Source organism: Pecten maximus, chromosome 16 (genome assembly GCF_902652985.1).
Source record: "Pecten maximus chromosome 16, xPecMax1.1, whole genome shotgun sequence".
Lineage (NCBI taxonomy): Eukaryota > Metazoa > Mollusca > Bivalvia > Pectinida > Pectinidae > Pecten > Pecten maximus.
In genome coordinates, this window is record NC_047030.1 from 2,733,191 (window position 1) to 2,759,567 (window position 26,377).

General features: G+C 37.7%; 1 protein-coding gene across 1 annotated transcript; it reads left to right on the plus strand.

The window, feature by feature from the left end:
• Positions 1–5,460: 5,460 nt before the first annotated feature.
• On the plus strand, positions 5,461–25,764 carry LOC117345432. The gene is made up of 3 exons (XM_033908517.1): positions 5,461–5,657; positions 23,700–23,842; positions 25,579–25,764. Exons 1-3 carry the CDS (start codon positions 5,609–5,611, stop codon positions 25,762–25,764), a joined length of 378 nt encoding a protein of 125 aa, XP_033764408.1. The 5' UTR covers positions 5,461–5,608.
• Positions 25,765–26,377: the final 613 nt, after the last annotated feature.

The following is a 26,377-nucleotide window of genomic DNA, read 5'->3' on the forward strand; positions in this document are numbered from 1 at the left end:
ATAAATTAGAAAAAGTCCAACTAGAAGCCGCCAGAATAGTTACAGGTTTGCCTTTATTTGCAAGTAGGGTGTCTCTATATAATGAAACCGGTTGGGAAAAACTTGAAGACAGACGGAAACAGAGAAAGTTGTTATTGTTTTATAAAATACAACAAAATTTAGCTCCTTCATATCTACATGATATCGTAACCAATAGAGTAAACGAAATCAGTAGATACAATTTGAGAAATGGTCAAGATTACATTATACCCATGTGTCGATTAGTCTTGTATGAAAAATCATTTTTACCTAGTACTATTAGAATGTGGAACTCGTTAGACATCTCTACCAGAAATATAGAATCATTACCAAAATTTAAACAACCTATTACTAGAAAAGACAAACCTGTTACTAAACTGTCTATAGGCAACAGAAAATTTGACATAATACATACTAGACTTCGTCACGGTTGTAGCACTTTGAACGCAGACCTTTTCAGGTGTAATTTAGTTTTATCACCAGCATGTAGCTGTTCTTACCCATTAGAAAACCCATTTCATTACTTTTTTCAGTGTACTTCATACAACTTTCGCCGTGATATATTTCTCAGAAAACTATCCAGATATGATGTAGTCGTCGATTTAGATGTACTATTGAACGGTTCTGTTAATTTAAACCAGACTGATAATGATAGTATACGTTTATTTGTACAAGAATATATTAAAAACACTAACCGTTTTGCATAATCCAATCTATTAGTTGTATTCAGTCTGCTACAACTGAGTATTTTAAATAAATTTCTTATTATATACTTTATGTAACTGCTTTTTATATACAATTATTTGTTCAAACCCTTGATAGTTAATATATTTATATCCTATAGGTATACTGTCATACAAATGAAATTTTCTGCATTATTGTTGATATTGGGAATACTTTATAGTATACTATCTGTATAAAGTAATGTTTTGTTTTGTTTTATTTTAAATAATATTAGATATGTACACTAATACCATCTGTTTACAATTAGCTGCCACATATTTATTTAATATTATTTACCATTGTATACTATTGTATGGAAGAGGACGTTTATAAGTTATATAACTTGTGTCCAATTCCATTTGAATTATTTCAAATAAAATATGTTTAAAACTAATTCTTTGTATTTGGTGACATCCACCTAATGGACATCCCCTATATATTCTTTGTATTTGGTGTCATCCACCTAATGGACATCCCCTATATAATCTTTGTTTTTGGTGACATCCACCTAATGGACATCCCCTATATATTCTTTGTATTTGGTGGCATCCACCTAATGGACATCCCCTATATAATCTTTGTTTTTAGTGTCATCCACCTTATGGACATCCTCTTTATTTTCTTTGTTTTTAGTGTCATCCACCTAATGGACATACCTTATATGACTTGCGCAAGTCTAATAATACACTATATCAGGTCAATCTACTCTATAAGTTATATATGAAAACTATGAGGTGTTGTTTACAGATGTCCATTAGCTATAGGGGGTCTCACTAGTTACCGACAAGAGCCGACAAGAAACTAGAATTGCCGACAAGAAAGAAAATGAGAGATAACATAGTTTTTCGGCATAGCCGTCTAATTTGGTTTTGGCCCCGGATATGACGCGACAGGTGGCGTTCTGGTCAAGATGAAGTATGTGATTGGTCAATGTAGCGGTCAATGCAAAATGCAGATATACAGTTAAAAACGAAACAAAGTTAAAGGGACCTCACGGTAAACCAATATCTATTTTGTATTTTTTATCATATTATTGGGTATATCTTTAAAAAAAATAACCTTCTGAACAATGACCATTCGAATTTGATGATGTATATACATAAAAACATCAATTATTAAAAGGTTATCACTCTGAATATGCAAATGTTGTGACATATCAGAGACATATATACAGAGAGATTAGTAACATCGCTATTTCCCCGTACACATAGTGGCTCCCTTTATTCGTGACCACTCAAGCATATCCCTTATCGAGAGCGTCCTGTCTCCTATCAAACACACGCGAGCGCAGGTAAATCGGGCTATGCGCATGTGTGTATCGTAGTATTGAAACTTATTCGACATGTTCTGGTTAATCCGCCATTACGTCAGACCAAAACATCGTCATTTTAAATACACACAGAAAGCACATCGTTTTATTTTGGCCACTACAAAAGTTAACACAACCACATTAACCAAAACTATCAAACTTATGGGATATAGTCTTATTGATCATGCATATTGTTGCCATTTATCCGTATTTTCTAAAATCCATTGGGTCCTATTCGACATGTCCAAGTTTTGTAATTAAGCAGCCATTACGTCCGACCAAAACATCGTCAATTTTAAACGCACACAAAAAGCACATTGTTTTATCTAGGCCACTACAAAAGTTACCACATTAACCAAAAACTATCATACTTATGGAATGTGGTCTTGATTACCATGCACATTGTTGTCATTTATCCGTATTCTCGAAAACCCCATAGGGACTTTTCGAAAATTGGAGATTCCCGCCGATCTTTCCTGCGTTGTGCTGGACTTTCATACTCAAAATACAAACACTTGGAAAGCAAATTGTGATATATTTCATCAGAGACATATATACAGAGAGATTAGTAACATCGCTATTTCCCCGTACACGTAGTGGCTCCCTTTATTCGTGACCACTCAAGCATATCCCTTATCGAGAGCGTCCTGTCTCCTATCAAACACACGCGAGCGCAGGTAAATCGGGCTTTGCGCATGTGTGTATCGTAGTATTGGAACTTATTCGACATGTTCTGGTTAATCCGCCATTACGTCAGACCAAAACATCGTCATTTTAAATACACACAGAAAGCACGTCGTTTTATTTTGGCCACTACAAAAGTTACCACATTAACCAAAAACTATCAAACTTATGGGATATAGTCTTATTGATCATGCATATTGTTGTCATTTATCCGTATTTTCGAAAATCCATTGGGTCCTATTTGACATGTCCAAGTTTGTAATTAAGCCGCCATTACGTCAGACCAAAACATCGTCAATTTTAAACGCACACAAAAAGCACATCGTTTTATTTAGGCCACTACAAAAGTTACCACATTAACCAAAAACTATCATACTTATGGGATATAGTCTTATTGATCATGCTCATTGTTGCCATTTATCAGTATTTTCTAAAAATCCATTGGGTCCTATTCGACATGTCCAAGTTTGCAAATAGCCGCCATTACGTCAGACCAAAACATCGTCAATTTTAAACGCACACCAAAAAGCACATCGTTTTATTTTGGCCACTACAAAAGTTACCACATTAACCAAAAACTATCAAACTTATTGGATATAGTCTTATTGATCATGCATATTGTTGTCATTTATCCGTATTTTCGAAAATCCATTGGGTCCTATTCGACATGTCCAAGTTTGTAAATAAGCCGCCATTACGTCAGACCAAAACATCGTCAATTTTAAACGCACACAAAAAGCACATCGTTTTATTTAGGCCACTACAAAAGTTACCACATTAACCAAAAACTATCATACTTATGGGATATAGTCTTATTGATCATGCACATTGTTGCCATTTATCCGTATTTTCTAAAATCCATTGGGTCCTATTCGACATGTCCAAGTTTGTAAATAGCCGCCATTACGTCAGACCAAAACATCGTCAATTTTAAACGCACACAAAAAGCACATCGTTTTATTTTGGCCACTACAAAAGTTACCACATTAACCAAAAACTATCATACTTATGGGATATAGTCTTATTGATCATGCACATTGTTGCCATTTATCCGTATTTTCTAAAATCCATTGGGTCCTATTCGACATGTCCAAGTTTGTAAATAGCCGCCATTACGTCAGACCAAAACATCGTCAATTTTAAACGCACACAAAAAGCACATCGTTTTATTTTGGCCACTACAAAAGTTACCACATTTACCAAAAACTATCATACTTATGGAATATGGTCTTGATTATCATGCACATTGTTGTCATTTATCCGTATTCTCGAAAACCCCATAGGGACTTTTCGAAAATTGGAGATTCCCGCCGATCTTTCCTGCGTTGTGCTTGACTTTCATACTCAAAATACAAACACTTGGACAGCAAATTCTGATATATTTCATATTGATGACACTTCTGCACTTTGATATTAATAAAATTAAAGCACATAATTGGATCTTGGTGATGATTTCAAATAGAAATTATCGATAAATATGTGTCTGGTTTTCAAGTTTTCTCCAATATGGCGTCTGGTGAAGACTGAACCGAGCGACCGCAAAGGATTGTGGGAAGGTCAGGGGCCACCATGTAAACACAAGGGCAAATAGAGAGCTGCCAATCTCTGTATATATGTCTCTGATTTCATATTGATGACACTTTTGCACTTTGATATTAATAAAATTAAAGCACATAATTGGATCTTGGTGATGATTTCAAATAGAAATTATCGATAATTATGTGTCTGGTTTTCAAGTTTTCTCCAATATGGCGTCTAGTGAAGACTGAACCGAGCGACCGTAAAGGATTGTGGGAAGGTCAGGGGCCACTATCTAAACACAAGGGCAAATAGAGAGCTGCCAATCTCTCTGTATATATATACGGAAACAAAAATGGCTTCCAATGTGAATCGACTGCGGTTGAAAACTATAACAGCTTCCGCAATGAAGAGAATAATAGGAAAATGGGTCAAACACAATCCTAGAATTAAACTTGGGAAGCAGTACAATAGATTGTAACAGTTCAAACATGAAAACAGCAGTAATACGGACGCCGCTCGTATTCTGCTTGATTGTTTGATACATGTAGTAGGTCATGATAATCTCGGTAATATTTACACAAATACAGTCTGTACCAGTACATCGCTACTGTCACTATACTATACACTTATTTACACATAAAAATGTGTGCCGTAACATTTACAGAACGTGTTATTTAACATTTAAACCACTGTGTATAATATCGTTATCCAACTAACCTAGATGGAATATAGATATCACCTTGTAAACTATTGTGTGTTTTTGTTACCACGATTTCAAAACAGTCACGTAATGATCTAAAAATAATTTCCGCGCTATATTTAGAGGGGGATTCCCAACTAAATCGAGTGGTCAAGCTGGACATAGGGATTGACTGTGAACATTGGAACAGCACAGAAACATAACTGGAAAGGAACAAAGCGCGTACATTCAGTGAAAATTGCAACGTTTTTACCGTGATGTCCCTTTTAAATTGAATGCAAGCTGAATAAGTGGATGAATCTATTCAAATGACACATTTGTAGTCTTATTATCACCAAAAATGATTCAAACTGATATAATTTTGTTATTTCACCAGTAGTTTTACATTATAACCACCAGTTAAAACTATGCCGTTTATCTTTTTTAAAGATATTTCTTGTTTATTTCTCATTTTCTTTCTTGTCGGCTTCTTGTCGGTAATTCTAACTTCTTGTCGGTAATTCTAACTTCTTGTCGGCTATTGTCGGTAATTAGTGAGACCATAGCTGGATTGGATTTTTGGCCATCGGGAATCTCCCGTCGTGTGGGCCTATTGCGTATACGACAACGACACGGAATTGAGTTCTTAGCTTTATTTCAGTACTCGTTATGTTATGGAATCAGAACGAAGCATGGATGTTCCAGAGAATCCGTTAACTCCAGGTAGAAATCTAATAATCATATTTTACGTAGCGATATATATGAAACAGGCCAGGCGCATAACCTAAAATGAAAGTGGAAGCCCGGTTGGACAAAAAGGCTGACGGAAGGACGTAGGTTTTTAGGTCATCTGACCCAAAGGGTCAGGATGACCTATAGTCATCGTGCTTCGTCCGTCGTCGTCCGCCGTGCGCCGTCCGCCGTCCGCCGTGCGCCGTGCGCCGTCCGTAAACTTTTTCTTTCAAAACGCTACTCCTCCTTAACGCTTGGGTGGATTACTTTCAAATTTGGTTTGAAGCATCATTGGGGGAGGGCAATCATATTTTATATAAATGAGGCTGGTCTGACCCCTGGGGCCAGAAGGGCGGGGCCCCAAAAAGGGAACTTAGGTGAATATTGCTATAAAATCCTACTCCTCCTTTACCCTTGGGTGGATTACAACTAAATTTGGTGTGAAACATCATTGGGGGAGGGCGGTCATATTTTATATAAATGAAGTTGGTGTGACCCCTGGGGCCTGAGGGGCGGGGCCCCAAAAGGGGAACTTTGATGAAATTTTGCTATAAAATCCTACTCCTCCTTAACCCTTTAGTGGATTTCAACCAGATATGTTGTGAAACATCATTTGGGGAGGGCGGTCATATTTTATATAAATGAGGCTGGTGTGACCACTAGGGCCTGAGGGGCGGGGCCCCAAATGGGGAACTTTGATGAAATTTTGCTATAAAATCCTACTCCTCCTTAACCCTTTAGTGGATTTCAACCAGATATGTTGTGAAACATCATTTGGGGAGGGCGGTCATATTTTATATAAATGAGGCTAGTGTGACCCCTGGGGCCTGAGGGGTGGGGCCCCAAAAGGGGAACTTTGATGAAATTTTGCTATAAAATCCTACTCCTCCTTAACCCTTTAGTAGATTTCAACCAGATATGTTGTGAAACATCATTGGGGGAGGGTTGTCATATTTTATATAAATGAGGCTGGTGTGAGCCCCGGGGCCAGAGTGACTGGCCCAAAAAAGGGAACTTTGATGAAATTTTGCTATAAAATCCTACTCGTCCTTAACCCTTTGGTGGATTTCAACCAGATATTGTGTGAAACATCATTGGTGGAGGGTGGTCATATTTTATATAAATGAGGCTGGTGTGGCCCCTGGGGCCAGAGGGGCAGGGCCCCAAAAGGGGAACTTTGATGAAATTTTGCTATAAAATCCTACTCCTCCTAACACCCATAGTGAATTATTACCAAATTTGGTGTGAAACATCATTGGAGGAGGGTGGTCATATTTTATATAAATGAGGCTGGTTTGACCCCTAGGGCCAGAGGGGCGGGGCCCCAAAAGGGGAACTTTGGTGAATTTTTGCTATAAATCCTACTTCTCTCTAACCCTTGGGTGGATTAATACGAAATATGGTGTGAAACATCCTTTGGGAAGGGTGGTCATATTTTATATAAACGAGGCTAGTGTGACCGATGGGGCCTGAGGGGCAGGGCCCCAAAAGGGGAACTTTGGTGAATATTTGCTGTTAAATCCTAATCCTCCCTAACCTTTTGGTGGATTACAACCAAATTTGATGTGAAACATAAGGTGACGGCAATCATATTTTTTAATGAGACAGGTTTGACCCCTGGGGAAAAAAAGATGGGGCAAAAGGAGCGCTAAGGTTAAACATTTCTTAAAAATGCAATTCCTCCTTAATGCCTGAATTGATTACAACCATATTTAGTATGAAACATCATTGGGGAAAGGCAATCCTAATTGATATAAATGAGTCTTGTCTGACCCATTGGGACAGAGGGGCATGCCCCAAAAATGGGAACTTGGCTAAAATTTTGCTTTATGATGCTGCTCTTCCTGGACAAGCTAAATGGATAAAAACCAAATTTGATCTAAAACATAACTGGCTGCGATAAATAATTTATGGTAATAATGCTGGATTGGGGTGTGTGTCCCTGCTGTGAGTGTAAGTGTTTGTCAGATGACCGTTAAGGCCCATGGGCCTCTTGTTTAGGTCATCTGACCCGAAGGGTCAGGATGACCTATAGCCATCATGCTTCGTCCGTCGTCGTCCGCCGTCCGTAAACTTTTCACATTTCAATCTTCTTCTCAAGTTCCACCAGTGGGATTAAGCTGAAACTTGCCTGAAATGATCCATAGATGGTCCTGACCAAGTGTTGTTATTTTTCGGGTCAGTCCGAAATCCAAGATGGCCGCCATAGCCGCCATTTTGAAAACACATTTTAAACTTCTTCTCAAGTTCCACCAGTGCTGTTGGGCTGAAACTTGCCAGAAATGATCCTGAGATGATCCCGACCAAGTGTTGTTATTTTTCGGGTCAGTCCAAAATCCAAGATGGCCGCCATAGCCGCCATCTTGAAAAACACATTTTAAACTTCTTCTCAAGTTCCACCAGTGCTATTGAGCTGAAACTTGCCTGAAATGATCCTGAGATGATCCCGACCAAGTGTTGTTATTTTTCGGGTCGGTCCAAAATCCAAGATGGCAGCCATAGCCGCCATCTTGAAAAACACATTTTAAACTTCTTCTCAAGTTCCACCAGTGCTTTTGAGCTGAAACTTGCCTGAAATGATCCTGAGATGATCCCGACCAAGTGTTGTTATTTTTCGGGTCGGTCCAAAATCCAAGATGGCCGCCATAGCCGCCATCTTGAAAAACACATTTTAAACTTCTTTTCAGGTTCCACCAGTGCTATTGAGCTGAAACTGGCCTGAAATGATCCTGATATGATCCCGACCAAGTGTTGTTATTTTTTGGGTCCGTCCGAAATCCAAGATGGCCGCCATAGCCGCCATCTTGAAAAACTTATTTTAAACTTCTTCTCAAGTTCCACCAGGGCTGTTGGGCTGAAACTTGCCAGAAATGATCCTGAGATGATCCCGACCAAGTGTTGTTATTTTTCGGGTCGGTCCAAAATCCAAGATGGCCGCCATAGCCGCCATCTTGAAAAACACATTTTAAACTTCTTCTCAAGTTCCACCAGTGCTATTGAGCTGAAACTTGCCTGAAATGATCCTGAGATGATCCCGACCAAGTGTTGTTATTTTTCGGGTCGGTCCGAAATCCAAGATGGCCGCCATAGCCGCCATCTTGAAAAACACATTTTAAACTTCTTCTCAAGTTCCACTGGTGCTATTGAGATGAAACTTGCCTGAAATGATCCTGATATGATCCCGACCAAGTGTTGTTATTTTTCGGGCCGGTCCAAAATCCAAGATGGCCACCATAGCCGCCATCTTGAACAACACATTTTAAACTTCTTCTCAAGTTCCACCAGTGCTTTTGAGCTGAAACTTGCCTGAAATGATCCTGAGATGATCCCGACCAAGAGTTGTTATTTTTCGGGTCGGTCCAAAATCCAAGATGGCCGCCATAGCCGCCATCTTGAAAAACACATTTTAAACTTCTTTTCAGGTTCCACCAGTGCTATTGAGCTGAAACTGGCCTGAAATGATCCTGATATGATCCCGACCAAGTGTTGTTATTTTTTGGGTCCGTCCGAAATCCAAGATGGCCGCCATAGCCGCCATCTTGAAAAACTTATTTTAAACTTCTTCTCAAGTTCCACCAGGGCTGTTGGGCTGAAACTTGCCAGAAATGATCCTGAGATGATCCCGACCAAGTGTTGTTATTTTTCGGGTCGGTCTGAAGTCCAAGATGGCCGCCATAGCCGCCATCTTGAAAAAACACATTTTAAACTTCTTCTCAAGTTCCAGCAGTGCTATTGAGCTGAAACTTGCCTGAAATGATCCTGATATGATCCCGACCAAGTGTTGTTATTTTTCGGGTCGGTCCAAAATCCAAGATGGCCGCCATAGCCGCCATCTTGTAAAAAACATTTTAAACTTCTTCTCAGGTTCCACCAGTGCTATTGAGCTGAAACTGGCCTGAAATGATCCTGAGATGATCACGACCAAGTGTTGTTATTTTTCGGGTCGGTCCGAAATCCAAGATGGCCGCCATAGCCGCCATCTTGAAAAACTTATTTTAAACTTCTTCTCAAGTTCCACCAGGGCTGTTGGGCTGAAACTTGCCAGAAATGATCCTGAGATGATCCCGACCAAGTGTTGTTATTTTTCGGGTCGGTCCGAAATCCAAGATGGCCGCCATAGGCGCCATCTTGAAAAACACATTTTAAACTTCTTCCCAAGTTCCAGCAGTGCTATTGAGCTGAAACTTGCCTGAAATGATCCTGATATGATCCCGACCAAGTGTTGTTATTTTTCGGGTCGGTCCGAAATCCAAGATGGCCCCCATAGCCGCCATTTTGAAAACACATTTTAAACTTCTTCTCAAGTTCCACCAGTGCTGTTGGGCTGAAACTTGCCTGAAATGTTCCTGAGATGATCACGACTAAGTGTTGTTATTTTTTAGATTGGTCTGAAATGCAAGATGGCCGCCATATCCGCCATCTTAAAAAACACATTTTAAACTTCTTCTCCAGTTCCACTGGTGCCATTGAGCTTGAAATTGGTGAGGATGTTAAGGAAGGAGTGCCAACAAAGTGTTGCTATTTTTTCGGCCTTGTAAAAACTTTGGCATGGCAGCAATGGCGGCCATTTTGTAACATGATTGCGCAATCATGGTTTTCCTGAACAACACCTATTTCAAACTTCTTCTCAAATTCCACTGGTGGGATTCAGCTCTAACTTACCAGAAATGATCCTTAGATGGTCCAGACCAAGTGTTATTATTGATTGGGTCGGTCCAAGATGGCCACCATGGCCAACAGTGCCACTATATACTTGCTACAGAGAATGCATACTACAATAATATAAGGGTTTTAATTTAGAGTCAGATGACTGTTAAGGCCCCTGGGCCTCTTGTTTAGATAGACAATTGGTATTTCTAGATAGACAAAGTTGATTAGCATATTTTACGAGAAACATATTAGCACAAAACATCTACCATGAAAGTCATGACTTATAATCTGTAATACATTGTACATTATGTAATGTACTCCTATACGTATATGAGGTCTTATTCCACCTGATTACATTGGTGGATATTGCGACCTCATATCCCCTCAGCGTGTTTTTCTTGTAGCTGCCAGCGCCCTGATTCTAGGGCGCGACGAAAAAGTGTCATAAACCATCTAAAACGATAATTCACGTTAACAAATATGTGTACGCTTACTTGTTGATGAAGTATCAATCCATTTATGCACAAACTGTTGATGGACACCTCTTAAATATAACTATATCCACAATAATTCACTTGCAACCTACTGGGTCACTAAAACAACTTTGCTGTTCCGGTTATTATAAAATACGGAATGCAAATAAAAAGGAAAACGTAGCGTAACATTTTCACAGCGTTTCGTTTGTTTTGTCTATTTCAACTCCATATTTGGATAAACCGGAAATAACCTCGAGAGGTCACAATCAAAACAAGTATGGCGGTATATACAAATGGGACCTACGCTTAAACGACAAAAGAGGCTAATAATCACTGATCTTTGATATAGATATAGACACACGTTGTGTGACTTTGTGTATTTATGATAGATAAATAGAATAAGGTAGGTCAGATCATATGAAATGTGAGTAAAGATAACTTTTAAACGACTTTAATTAGGTGGGTCACAGCAACAGGTTTTATGTGCGGTGTACTCCAACAATGTTAGAGGTTTTACACGGCGAGATACTTTTGACAGGCGCCGTGTAACCTCTAACTGCCCATAGCTGATTTTCCCGATGCTGACGATGAAATTTTCAAAGTTCGTATATTGAAAAAATATAGCGTGTCAACTTACATTTAAATGATCCACAGGGTCCAATATATATTTCTTTCCATAATCGAATGATTAAATGAGAATAATTTCGTAAAAAAACACAAATTATGAAGTTTTCTTCTTCCGAAGCGGAGCAGAGCTCAAGCAGACAATACTGTCGGTAGTGATAGTAGATATACCACGTGATTTGCCGGTTAAAACAAAAATGGATTACAACCTCTGTCCTACAAGCGGAATACAACAAAGTCAGTATCATTTCGTTCCGTTTGAAATAACGACACCTATTTTGTATCAACCATTAGGCAGCCATTATTAAAAACGACTAGAAAAGTGCTACAACGACATGGGCATGTATTTTGTGTGTTATACACCGTATTATACTATATATTTAGCTCACCTGCCCGAAGGGCAAGTGAGCTTATGCCGTGGCGCGGCGTCCGTCGTCCGTCCGTCGTCCGTCCGGCCGTCCGTCCGGCGTCAACTTTCCATTCAAGCAACTTCTTCTCAATAACCAAAAGGCCTAGAGACCTAATATTGGGCCTGTAGCATGCTGGGGTGAAGGGCTACCAAGTTTGTTCAAATGAATAACGTTGACCTTCATTCAAGGTCACAGGGGTCAAAAAGGCTAAAATCTTTAAACAACTTCTTCTCAATAACCAAGAGTCCCAGGGAGTTGATATTGGGTCTGTAGCATGCTGGGGTAAAGGGCTACCAAGTTTGTTCAAATGAATGACCTTGACTTTCATTCAAGGTCACAGGAGTCAAATATGCTAAAAAAAATTAGACGACTTCTTCTAAATAGCCAAAGAGTCCCAGGGACTTGATATTGGGTCCTGTAGCATGCTGGGGTGAAGGGCTACCAAGTTTGTTCAAATGAATGACCTTGACCTTCATTCAAGGTCACAGGAGTCAAAAAGGCTAAAATCTTTAAACGACTTCTTCTCAATAACCAAGAGTCCCAGGGACTTGATATTGGGTCTGTAGCATGCTGGGGTGAAGGGCTACCAAGTTTGTTCAAATGAATGACCTTGACCTTCATTCAAGGTCACAGGAGTCAAAAAGGCTAAAATCTTTAAACGACTTCTTCTCGAATAACCAAGAGTCCCAGGGACCTTGATATTGGGTCTGTAGCATGCTGGGGTGAAGGGCTACCAAGTTTGTTCAAATGAATGACCTTGACCTTCATTCAAGGTCACAGGAGTCAAAAAGGCTAAAATCTTTAAACGACTTCTTCTTAATAACCAAGAGTCCCAGGGAGTTGATATTGGGTCTGTAGCATGCTGGGGTAAAGGGCTACCAAGTTTGTTCAAATGAATGACCTTGACTTTCATTCAAGGTCACAGGAGTCAAATATGCTAAAAAAAATTAGACGACTTCTTCTAAATAGCCAAAAGACCCAGGGACTTGATATTGGGTCTGTAGCATGCTGGGGTGAAGGGCTACCAAGTTTGTTCAAATGAATGACCTTGACCTTCATTCAAGGTCACAGGAGTCAAAAAGGCTAAAATCTTTAAACGACTTCTTCTCAATAACCAAGAGTCCCAGGGACTTGATATTGGGTCTGTAGCATGCTGGGGTGAAGGGCTACCAAGTTTGTTCAAATGAATGACCTTGACCTTCATTCAAGGTCACAGGGGTCAAAAAGGCTAAAATCTTTAAACAACTTCTTCTCAATAACCAAGAGTCCCAGGGAGTTGATATTGGGTCTGTAGCATGCTGGACTGAAGGGCTACCAAGTTTGTTCAAATGAATGACCTTGACCTTCATTCAAGGTCACAGGAGTCAAAAAGACTAAAATCTTCAAACGACTTCTTCTCAATAACCAACAGTCCCAGGGAGTTGATATTCGGTCTGTAGCATACTGGAATGAAGGGCTACCTACTTTGTTCAAATGAATGGCCTTGACCTTCATTCAAGGTCACAGGGGCCAAAAAGGCTAAAATCTTTAAACGACTTCTTCTCGATAACCAACAGTCCCAGAGACCTAATATTTGGCCTGTAGCATGCTGGGGTGAAGGGCTACCAAGTTTGTTCAAATGAATGACCTTGACTTTCATTCAAGGTCACAGGAGTCAAAAGGCTAAAATCTTTAAACGACTTCTTCTCAATAACCAAGAGTCCCAGAGACCTAATATTTGGCCTGTAGCATGCTGGGGTGAAGGGCTACCAAGTTTGTTCAAATGAATGACCTTGACTTTCATTCAAGGTCACAGGAGTCAAAAAGGCTAAAATCTTTAAACGACTTCTTCTCAATAACCAAGAGTCTCAAGGAGTTGATATTGGGTCTGTAGCATGCTGGGGTAAAGGGCTACCAAGTTTGTTCAAATGAATGACCTTGACCTTCATTCAAGGTCACAGAGGTCAAAAAGGCTAAAATCTTTAAACAACTTCTTCTCAATAACCAAGAGTCCCAGGGAGTTGATATTGGGTCTGTAGCATGCTGGACTGAAGGGCTACCAAGTTTGTTCAAATGAATGACCTTGACCTTCATTCAAGGTCACAGGAGTCAAAAAGACTAAAATCTTCAAACGACTCCTTCTCAATAACCAACAGTCCCAGGGAGTTGATATTGGGTCTGTAGCATACTGGAATGAAGGGCTACCTACTTTGTTCAAATGAATGGCCTTGACCTTCATTCAAGGTCACAGGGGCCAAAAAGGCTAAAATCTTTAAACGACTTCTTCTCGATAACCAACAGTCCCAGAGACCTAATATTTGGCCTGTAGCATGCTGGGGTGAAGGGCTACCAAGTTTGTTCAAATGAATGACCTTGACTTTCATTCAAGGTCACAGGAGTCAAAAGGCTAAAATCTTTAAACGACTTCTTCTCAATAACCAAGAGTCCCAGGGAGTTGATATTGGGACTGTAGCATGCTGTGGTAAAGGGCTACCAAGTTTGTTCAAATGAATGACCTTGACTCACATTCAAGGTCACGTCGATCAAGTATGCTTAAATCTTTAAATGACTTTTAGTGAAAAGCCAAAGTGCAGAGAGACATATTGGTCCTGTAGCATGCTTTCAAATAACTGCAGGATCCATATATGAAAAGATCACTGCATTGCAGGTGAGCGATTTGGGCCCATTGGGCCCTTGTTGTCTGTGACATACATATGGGATAAATATTGCATACATGATACGTAGACATCGTTGTAATGACCTGTCAACCTATTAAGAGTTTTTTTCAAGCATATTTAGTTCCGCCCGGATTTCGGGCGGAAACTGCATCAAAGAATTAGTGCTTCGGAAATAAGAGGTCGCAGTCGGCAAAATAATATCCGATAGAAAAAGAGCCGACCAGCGGCCTCTTATGTTATAGGAGTAATGTGCGGTGGTGATTAAGCTTAGAGGTTACATGACAGCCTGTCAAAAGTTTCCTGTCGTGTAAACCTCTAATATTATTGGAGTATATGTAATGATGTTGATTGAAAATATATATCGTGTACATATTTAGGTGATAAATCATACATAAATCTACTCTAATAATATTAGAGGTTTACTCGACAGGAAACTTTTGACAGGCTGTTCAGGTGGAATAAGACCTCATATACGTATAGGAGTAACATAAATCATGTCTTAATCTACAAAATCGCAACACAGGTGTAACAGTGTCAGAGAGGCATTCGTTCTCCGTCGATAGTTGATCTCAGCACAGGCGTCTGAAGTTCTGACAGTAAACTGAGATATAATACCATAGAAAAAATAAGAGAATCTACTATAAAAAAAGTAGTTTATAGTAGATACTCTTTTTTTTTTTCGGTCGGCTTCCACCTCCCACCTTTTCACTGAAGCATATGAAGGGGCATCTTTCCCTATTGTTGCTACCATATCATTATGGATATCCTTGGGTGTTAAACCATTTTTATGCAAATATTGGATCACTGCTCTTTCACCAATTTTGTCCATTTTGCAAAAGGCACTTGTCTTGTTTACTTTAGTACCTCGTCAATATAAACTAACCACATGAGACTAGTCCTGGAGTACACGGCCCTATATACATACCGTATTTGACCTAATAAGGGCGCGGGGCGCGGGTAATTGACAGTGGGGGCGCCCTTATTAAGATTAGTTATTCTGAAGTTTTATGAAACAGACTATACCTTATAGCAGAATACCCAAGGTTGTGGAAACGGTAAAATATTCAGTCATAAAAATATTCCAGATGAAGATATCTATTCATTATCATATATTAAGCTTAAACATCACTTGAATACTCCTGTAAACTTGTAAACCATGCCAGCTGATCTTTAGACCAGAGAACGTGTGTTCCACCATTTATGTTCAAATGGAACTCTTTTGTGTTCTATTTATAGAAACAGGTGATTTCCCAGATCATATCAGACATCGTTTTCTTTGACCCAGAGACCTATATACTAGGGACTCGCAACAACCGCTTTTCTCGCAGAGTCACGACCTCACCTTTTGTACTCATGACCGGAAGTATATTTAGCACGAGATCTAGCGAGACCAAGCGCTGCGGCTGCGCAATAGGTGGATATCGGAGTTGTTTATATTAGTGACATGTGCCGTGCCAAGAGATGGCGACGGATGACCGTCTGTCTGAGATAACTTCACACTGGCGATAGTTATACCTATTCACTGTAATGTATATCGGCAGATGTGAACAACGATATTTAAGTAGTGTCCGCCGAAAAAAGCACCATTTTCCGTTAAAGATTCATATAAATGTCGTTCGATTTTCTGCCATTAGCCGATGATCTAAATTTAGATGTATAGAGAAATATACTGACGACGATTCTTATATTTTCGATAGTGATACTGACTTCAGTCAGTGCTTCCCTAATTATACCGGACTCTCACAAGGGGAAATATAATCACCTGTTATTTTCTTTGTATCTAAATACACTTTATTAATGACAACTGTCCAAGTATTGAATTACAGATGCTTGATCTTTTCTTGCTAATGTATATATACCGACGACATGGCTTTATTTGTTAACTGCCCAGAAGATTTACAAATTATGTTGGATTCTTTATATGCATATACCATAAAATGGAATCTGGAGGTCAATGTTGATATAACTAAAATCATGGTGTTTAGAAATTGTGGACAAATAAGAAATAATGAGCCATGGAAATATAATAATGACAATATAGAAATTGTTGACAGTTTTGAATTATTGGGTATGCTGTTCAACTACAATGGGAAGTTTTACAAAACACAAAAACATTTTGCAGAACAAGGCAGAAAAGCTTTATTTTCTCTGACTTCTCTCAGAAATCATAGCTTGAATGTAGAAACTTAATGTTCTAATTTTGATTCGTATGTAAATAGTATTTTACGTTATGCATCGGAAATATGGGGATTTCATAAAACACCGGATGTCGAAAGCGTACATTAGAAATTCTGTAAAAAAAATACTTAACTTAATAAGGTGCCTAAATCAACTTGCAATGACTTCGTTTACTGTGAATTGAGTAGATTACCATTAACTATTATGAGAAAATTAAGAGTGTTCAAATATTGGTGAAACAGTCGGATAATCTGGTATTGAAAACATGTCTTGATGAAATGGTAAATGAGAATGATGTGTGGATATGTGACATTAAGAATGAATTTGCTGCTTTAGGTATTGATTACATGTTTTATTCTTATTCACCAGTAGACTATGCTTTTAAAAGCATTGAGCAGAGATTGACCGATGTTTCAAAACAAAACATGTTAACAGATATCTAGTTCGTCGAAAGGTATATTATATATCGATATCTGATAGATAGCCACTGTGTACAGTTTTAAACCTATAGAAACTAAATATAAATGTATGTGGAGCATCCTCACACAAATTAAATATAGAAATAGATAGACATAATAATATTACCCAAAGAAATAGAACCTGTAACAATTGTGATTTGGGTGACATCGAGGGCGAGTTTCATTTTATTTTGATATGTCCATTATATACAGGTCTGAGGGTAAAATGTATAAAACAATATTACTACAAAAGACATTCTGTTTTTAAATTAATCCAACTATTATCTGTTAATAATGTTAGAGAGTTGTCAAATTTAGGTTATTATCTATACTTGGCTTGCAAAAGACAAAATTTATTAGTGTAGATAATTTTATATTGAACAGTTTTCATGTACATGTACAGTTTATGTAACACTCTCCTGTACACATCTGTAGTTGTTTAATGTTATATATCTTGTATACCTATAGGCCTTAGAGCTCATCTGCACCCACCACTAGACCAGTGATTCGTTGATTTATTTCACCAGCAGTTTTACAGTATAAAAACCAGCATTAAAACTATGCCTTTTATCTTTTTTTTTAGAGATATTTCTTGTTTATTAGACAAATGCTATAGCAAAAGTCTTAAGTAAAATGAAAAAAAAAAAAAAAAAAAAACACTGTCATGTTTGATGATTGATAATATTTTATTATTTAGTATTGAAAACTTTGATAGTACTTAGGTCATGTACCAATGGTAGATCTTTTCTTCTTTGGCATTCTGAAAAAAAAATCAAGTTTAATAAGTATTGATACATTATGGTATAGAATAGACAGAGAAGCTTCTATAAGATTTAAATTTGAAACATTCAAATTTCAAATACCCTGCAGTAAATTCATATACCCCAAATGTTGATTAAACAGATTCGTACATTCAAAATTAACCTAAAAACATATATATCTAAATATGAATGGACCCATTTAAGTTTAATTAGGAAATGAGGACACACCTGAGGGATTTTTGTCTTCCAGAGTACAGGTAAATATTTAGATTGTATACTGCACAGCATGCCTTTAGTGAACTCTAGTATTTTGGGGAGATGGACATGGGCAGCCTCAGGGCATGTGTTGACAATGAGACACACCTGTTGATTGATGTACAGTCAAACCTGCTCTAACGACCCCCTGTATATAACGACTGCCTGTCTATAACGACCGGTTTTAAGATTCCCCGTGAGATTTTAATATATAACGACCCTCTGTATAGCGACTACCTGTCTAATGTGGCTAACGACCGGTGATTTCGGAACGGCGGTCGCTAATTTGTTTTCTATAGCGACCGATTTCTGTCAGCCATCTTCTGCTCTCGGCAGTCATCCCTCATAAAATCCCCGGAAAATTGAGACACATCGACCCTGGCTTGATTATACAAACAAAGGACCACCACAACCCTGGCCTGAGTATATAAACAAAAGACCCCTACCACCTGTTAGACTATAATTACTGTAGCTGCCCTGGCCTGGGGCTCGGTAAGAGAGGAGTCGGGTCACCATGCGTGTCGGTATTACATTACAACTGTGCACAGGTGGCTTCATTTGACACGGTCAGTTAATTTTGTGATTACAGCTAGGATACATCACTTCAATAACAAACACTGGTCATATCTGTCAACAAGATTTACTCACATGAAAGCCAATAATGCCTTTCTTAATCGTAGCTGTCGGTACTAGCTTTTGTACTGCTGCCATCTTTAATTAGTCAATACTAATAAAAAGTCGTAAACTGACACAAATATCCGGATTTCAATTTGGGCCAGAAAAAAAAAAAAATTGGTTTTAAGAAGTAAGACTATAACTCAAAATAATTAGTAGTAACACAAATATAATTAATTAATTAATTATTGTGTATTCTTTTTCTTTATTTATGAAAGAAAGGGAGATAATTTGATAGATACATATAGCATTATTTCAGAACAAAATATTTTTAAAAAATTATCCATAAGACCATTTTGAGTTATATTTTGTGTTTGGGTCCACAAATCATTAAATATTAAACCCTTCAGATTTATAAAGTTTATGCATTTATTTAACTTCCGACTGGTCTTCTGAATGCCCTGTTCAATGACAATTTATTTATGGCAGGTTTAAGTAAATTGGTTGGTGCAATAATTTTGACCTGTCTATAAAGGCAACCTGTCTATAGTGACCATTTTTCTGCCTCCCCTTGGGCGGTCGCTATAGACAGGTTTGACTGTATATCTCAAAGGTAAGGGGGTATATATATCGGTCATAATGGGGAAAAAATATATAACATTTTGATTTTATTAATTTCCCACACAATACAATAAAATATATACCGCAGTATTTAATGTTTTGCTATGTGCAAAAGATATCATAGCTATTATATTCCAACACACTCATTCCTCGATCAATCCCTGCAATTCTGTATCAAATATCTGTTTTGAAACACTAAATAATTTACAAAAAGTATAATATTTTATTTTATTTACATTAGACTGATTTATGCTTTTTTCGATTAGTTTCAATTAATGCATTTCTTTCAATAATGGCTTAATTATTCATGAGATCAATGTTAACAGAAGTCATGATTATACTATATAAAATTCTACAGATTATAGCTATCAAATCACTAATCTAATCATAAATATGATATTAAAGTTGAATTGAATATAATTAATGGATAGTTTAAATTATATACACCTTCCAGTTAAAAACAAAATAGACGAAAGTATACCAGCCATCTTTTTCTCTTGTTTTGTTTACCAATTTTCACCGGGCAATAACTAAATATTCACAATGAATTACACAACAAATTTGACTAAACGCGATAGAGTAACTATCGAGCAACAATTATTTGAAAACCATTTTGAAATTGGTCAATAAATAAAAAAGGAGTTAAACTGAAACCATGTAGCACTGTCCTTAACACCAGACATAAGCGGCCCGACATAAGCTAACCAGCGCGGTAATCGCCGTGAAAAGAAGTTGAACGGTCACATGTGCAGTCTTCCGAATATAAAGTACGACGGAATACGTTTGAAACACTAGTTTACATAAAAAAAAATGCACTTACGTTTGATTCCCGTGATTTGTTATCGGACAATAGTCTTCTATGAGCTGTGATAAAGCTGACCGTGTTTCAGGCGTACTTTCAATATGGCGTCTAAACAGTAGGAGCAGCAATGCACTCTGGGATAAATCACCCGAACTTCCGCTCGGCGGTGACGTTTGGTAAGCCAATGAGCTTGTTGCGAATCCCTAGTATATAGGTCTCTGTTTGACCTAATAATTGATTTACAATGTCTTTTACTACGCTTTCTGTTCTGAACAAACGTTATTTATCAACAAGAATGAAGTCTTTACTTTATCTTCAAATAAAGATGGTAAGTTATTATTTGTATGTGTGTTTAGTTTTGGGTGCTCTTTGCACTGACATGTCATCTGTAGCCTGTAGGAATACACAAAATGTGGCAAAAGCATGTGTTCCAGTTACTTAATTTGCTGAAGAAAATTGAACACCTAAAGTAGCAAAATATTTCACATGAATTAATACTTTTGAACACCATTTTGACACTCAGTCAAAGATTTATTTCCTTGAAAAAAGGTAGGGGCGCCCTTATTAGGGCAAATACGGTATGTAGTCAGAGAATAGTGCAACTTAAAAAGAACATACTTGAATGCCTCCTTCAATACGAGGCTCACAACATATCAATCAGTCCTCGTATGTCTTTAGCCGACGCATGATGCTGAAGATGTAACGGACATATACATGTAGAGATTCTACATGTATATGTCCGTTACATCTTTTAATGACACCTAGAGACGTTCGGATACAGTGTCAAAAAATCTAGACGCCGATGAATAGGCCTACATTAATTGCAGGTCAATGTAAAGGTTTGATGGGAAACCATCCACAGGAATTTCAACATTTTCATATCATATTATTAAAACAATATTTCTTTGAAAATCATCTAATGAAAAAAAATGTTTTCTTGACAAAATGATGTGGAAGCCCGGGTGTACAGGCATACGTGCCTGCAGGCAATTCCTTTACGTTACTAGATTCTACCTTACATTTGCTCTAAATACTGAATATTCTGGTCATAGGCGTTTGAATATAATTTATGAAAAAGTTATCCCCTTTAATAGACTTACTACTGACAAGCCATTGAGGTTTTTATCAACTTAATTCAGATATCTGTATTAAATAGATATATCTTTATTTGAAATAGTGATTGTCTCTAGATCCCAGTGATACGATTGATTGATTGATGGGGCTTAACGTCCTTGTTCCAGTTATAACCGAGCCTAGGACACCCAGTGGTACGATTGATTGATTGATGGGGCTTAACGTCCTTGTTCCGGTTATAACCGAGCCTAGGACACCCAGTGATACGATTGATTGATTGATGGGGCTTAACGTCCTTGTTCCGGTTATAACCGAGCCTAGGACACTAAGTGATACGATTGATTGATTGATGGGGCTTAACGTCCTTGTTCCGGTTATAACCGAGCCTAGGACACCCAGTGATACGATTGATTGATTGATGGGGCTTAACGTCCTTGTTCCGGTTATAACCGAGCCTAGGACACCCAGTGATACGTGTCTTTATATAGGGTCATTCATGCTGATGTCACTATGAGGTTTTTATCAACTTAATTCAGATATCTGTATTAAATAGATATATCTTTATTTGAAATAGTGATTGTCTCTAGATCCCAGTGATACGATTGATTGATTGATGGGGCTTAACGTCCTTGTTCCAGTTATAACCGAGCCTAGGACACCCAGTGATATGATTGATTGATTGATGGGGCTTAACGTCCTTGTTCCGGTTATAACCGAGCCTAGGACACCCAGTGATACGATTGATTGATTGATGGGGCTTAACGTCCTTGTTCCGGTTATAACCGAGCCTAGGACACTAAGTGATACGATTGATTGATTGATGGGGCTTAACGTCCTTGTTCCGGTTATAACCGAGCCTAGGACACCCAGTGATACGTGTCTTTATATAGGGTCATTCATGCTGATGTCACTATGTCCAGTTTAGCCACTTTGTGACTTTATTTGTGGTTTGTCCATGTATCACAGCTTTAATAGTCAATCTCTTCCTTATAATTTTCTACCAAATTTTAAATGTCATGTACCAAAATGAAGATTGAATTATTCTCTTTCCTGTGGTGCCTTTCATTTTTCACTGCTATGACTATGTTAGTATTTATCAGCTCACCTGTATTTTTTCACTATATAAACCTTAGCTTATATTAGTATTTATCAGCTCACCTGTATTTTTTCACTATATAAACCTTATACTTAACCAAAGCCAATAATTAAAAGACCACCATTGGACGTGGCCTAATCTATAGTTCTGACCAGTGTGACATCAACATGAATGACCCTATATAAATATAGATATACAGAAAAAAATATTAAAAACATCAATGAACGAATTCCTGGGCGTACAAAATGTCCCTGGACACTCCCTGGTCACTCATTGGGCACACCGAATGTATACGTATCTTGGTTGACAGGGATTTTGGTGTCAACAATTTGAAATGATAGTTCTATGAAAGTCTGATATTACTTTTTCCTCAAAATGAGAGATGACTTTCTGTCAGCCATTTTGATTCCAAGACATGATTCAAAATAGAAAAGACTCATAAAGTTTGAAAATTCTCATACTAATAAGAAATGTTGATAAAAAACTCAAGTGTCAAAATACCACCTCTGTGGGTATTTAGTTGGGCACCATATGTAATAGGAGAGGAAAAAGGCACGGCCAGACCAGGGTTCGAACCCGGGACCTCTAAACACTAACTAGCCCGATACTCTACCAATTGAGCTACCTAATCGCCACTTTCAGCTTATGTAAGGATTTTCATTTCACAACCAATTAATGTTTATGTGTGATGATTTGATGACTTATATGTTTTCTGTCACCTTCATCAGACTTTTTTTTTCAACAGACATTTTTTATTCAGCTAACAAAACTTCTTATTTTTACCCAACATCACAATAATTAACTATAATTAAATTCTACTTTATAAACCAAACTCATAAAACTCTACAAATTTTTACCTTATTATATTCTGAGATTAATGCGAAGTTAGTGATAAGTACATGCCCATTGAGAGTCTTGTTTCTATTAAATGTTATTTTATACATAATCAAACATGCTTGATATTGTAAACGTGTACTCCTTCTTAATGATTTAAAGAGAGAAAATATGGTGTTCTTAAAAGTACGTCATCAAGCTACTAATAATCACTGGTTTCTGTTTGGAATGATATTCTTCAGTTTTGTTGAAACATTATTTGGAAATATGTTTATATTAAACACAAACAGTGATTGAAAACTGTGCTTGTGAGTTTTTGAAAAAATCTGTTTCATTTGTAAAGGAAGAGTGCAAATGAGGACTGTTTAGTTGTCTGGATGGGACATTAATGTTTAAAGTCAGTTGGCAAAATGTCAAGTGATTATTATACCACTAGGAAAGTTTCACTTGTACTTTTTGGTGAAAATAAATGAAAACATATATAATATTATATCTACACAGTATTTATTATTATTTTTGCAGGTTATTATTATAGTTGCATCTTAGGTGGAAGACAACGTAAGTGTGCACCAGCTGGTGACAGTCCCTGGATGGAGCTTGGCGGCACAAAACCTCCAACGAAGGGAGAAAATGCTCAAGTTGTAAAACAACGACAAAATTGTAATGTATGTATTTGTCTGTGTGAACTACTGACTACAATGGAATCCTGTTGATAATGATAATAGAGACAGAGTTTAGCCGGATTCACTAATTAACTCACCAAATGATGATTCAAAGTCTATAAAATCCTTCCTTGGATTTAGATATAGGAAATTCATCAAAATATGGCCCCAGTTTCATCAATAATCATCATGATCAACTACTAAAATCTCTTGACTAAATTTTTCTATGGGAGTTAAGAATCATGCAACTTAAGGGAAAATCCTTAACTTTTCCTATGTAATAATATTTTCCAATAATGCTTTCCTATTGAAAATTTTAAATTAGATAATGCTAATAAATAATGTATTATAAAATAAATATTAAATAGTATTTTCAAGTCTGCCATACTTTGAGGAATGGGCCTCATTTTTGTACCAACAGTGTCAGTTTAATGTGAAATAAAGGTATTAAAAGCCTTTAAATCCATCTTCCTCTTCAGAGATGATTGGGTTTTGATCATCAACAAGTCTGAAACATTATTAAAAGGAGAAACATGATTTAAAGTTGTTAGAACAGACGGCCTGCCTCGAACCTAGTAATGTACAAGTATCATTTAATGGTATGATACCGCCGTGATGAAGTGGAGGACTGGATATAGCGTTCCATTCATATATATACTCCTTTCTTCATCACTCAAGCAACTTCATTTCTAAACAATTTACATTTTCGACTTCTTCTCCAAAACTGCTGACTCAAATTCAATGTTTGGCAGGAAGTTTCCGTGGCCAAATGTCAACCAAAATTGTGAATTATATGGTCCCGACCCCCAGGGGCCTGAGGGTCAGGCAAAAAAAGGTGAAATTGGGGTTCAAAATTTTTCTTCACAACTCCCTGATATGGTATAATCTTATACTCTTCACAGATAGGAAGGTTTGACTCTTAAGGTCCTTAACATAATTTGTGAATTTCAAGACCCTGGGTCTCACGATTCCCCCTGGGGAAGGGGTAAACTTTACCATAGTTTATATAGAGAAATCAAATTTTCACTATCATTTGTTTGATTTCTATTAGAATTCATTCTAGCTTTGTTAAAATTAGCAGCATTGGATGACAGCTTGATGGTATGTACATGTTGGCCCTGACTGACCCCTTAGACTGAAGGGTGGGGCCAAAAATGGTAAATTAAATTAACTGAAATATTTCAAAACTCAGGTGATCGTTTAATTAACTTAAGGTCCATGGGCCTCCTGTTAAATTTCATAGTTTGATCAAGCATATTAGAATCCTTGAATGATTTAGCTCTCAAAGCTTATTGTAAGATACATATTTTGACAGGAATAAACGATGTACTTGTATATACAATTGGCATGCACATCGTATATACCTGTCAAAATATGTATAACAATTTATGTAGAAAAACCACAGTACCCAGGTAATATAGCAATTTTGAATTTTGCTTAAAACTTTCGTACTGACCAAGGATTGTAACAAAGAATACCTTTCAATACAAATCAAGGTAAAAGTAAAAAAGAAAAGGAATTGACAAAGCTGGACAGACAAGACATAATTACACATATTTCTTGTAATTATTTACATGTTGTTACAGACCATCAGATATGAGAGGATGATTTTACATCCTATTTGTTAGATGTACATCATTTTCTGTTGTTAATTATTTCTAAAGAAATGAATCTACGATGGACCATCAAACAAAAAACAAAACAAAGCCTACATAATTATCATAATTACTCTTTTTCAGAGATATTTTACATTCCGGAATTCTGATTCACATGTGGAACGGCATAAGGTACAAGGGGAAATAACTCCTTTATCAAACCAACTGGGACAGCAGCACAGAGATTTTATCTCTGCTCGCCTACAGACTCAAATACAGCTAGGCGCTAGTACAAGGACGCAAAAACTTTTACCTACAGGTACAATATAGACCTTTTATCTGAAACATTACGAGTCCGTACATACAGGTACGATATAGACCTTTTATCTGAAGTATTACAAGTCCGTACATACAGGTGCGATATAGACCTTTTATCTGAAATATTACGAGTCTGTACCTAAAGGTACAATATAGACCTTTTATCTGAAGTGTTACGATATAGACCTTTTATTAGGTCATCTGACCCAAAGGGTCAGGATGACCTATAGTCATCGTGCTTCGTCCGTCGTCGTCCGCCGTGCGCCGTCCGCCGTGCGCCGTCCGTAAACTTTTTCTTTCAAAACGCTACTCCTCCTTAACGCTTGGGTGGATTACTTCCAAATTTGGTTTGAAGCATCATTGGGGGAGGGCAATCATATTTTATATAAATGAGGCTGGTCTGACCCCTGGGGCCAGAAGGGCGGGGCGCCGAAAAGGGAACTTAGGTGAATATTGCTATAAAATCCTACTCCTCCTTTACCCTTGGGTGGATTACAACTAAATTTGGTTGGAAACATCATTGGGGGAGGGCGGTCATATTTTATATAAATGAAGTTGGTGTGACCCCTGGGGCCTGAGGGGCGGGGCCCCAAAAGGGGAACTTTGATGAAATTTTGCTATAAAA

Coding starts and splice junctions, on each gene's coding strand:
- LOC117345432 (XM_033908517.1), top strand. CDS start 5,609: ATGGAATCAGAACGAAGCATGGATGTTCCAGAGAATCCGTTAACTCCA. Junction 5,658..23,699: donor AGAGAATCCGTTAACTCCAG/GTAGAAATCTAA, acceptor TTATTTTTGCAG/GTTATTATTATAGTTGCATC. Junction 23,843..25,578: donor AACAACGACAAAATTGTAAT/GTATGTATTTGT, acceptor ACTCTTTTTCAG/AGATATTTTACATTCCGGAA.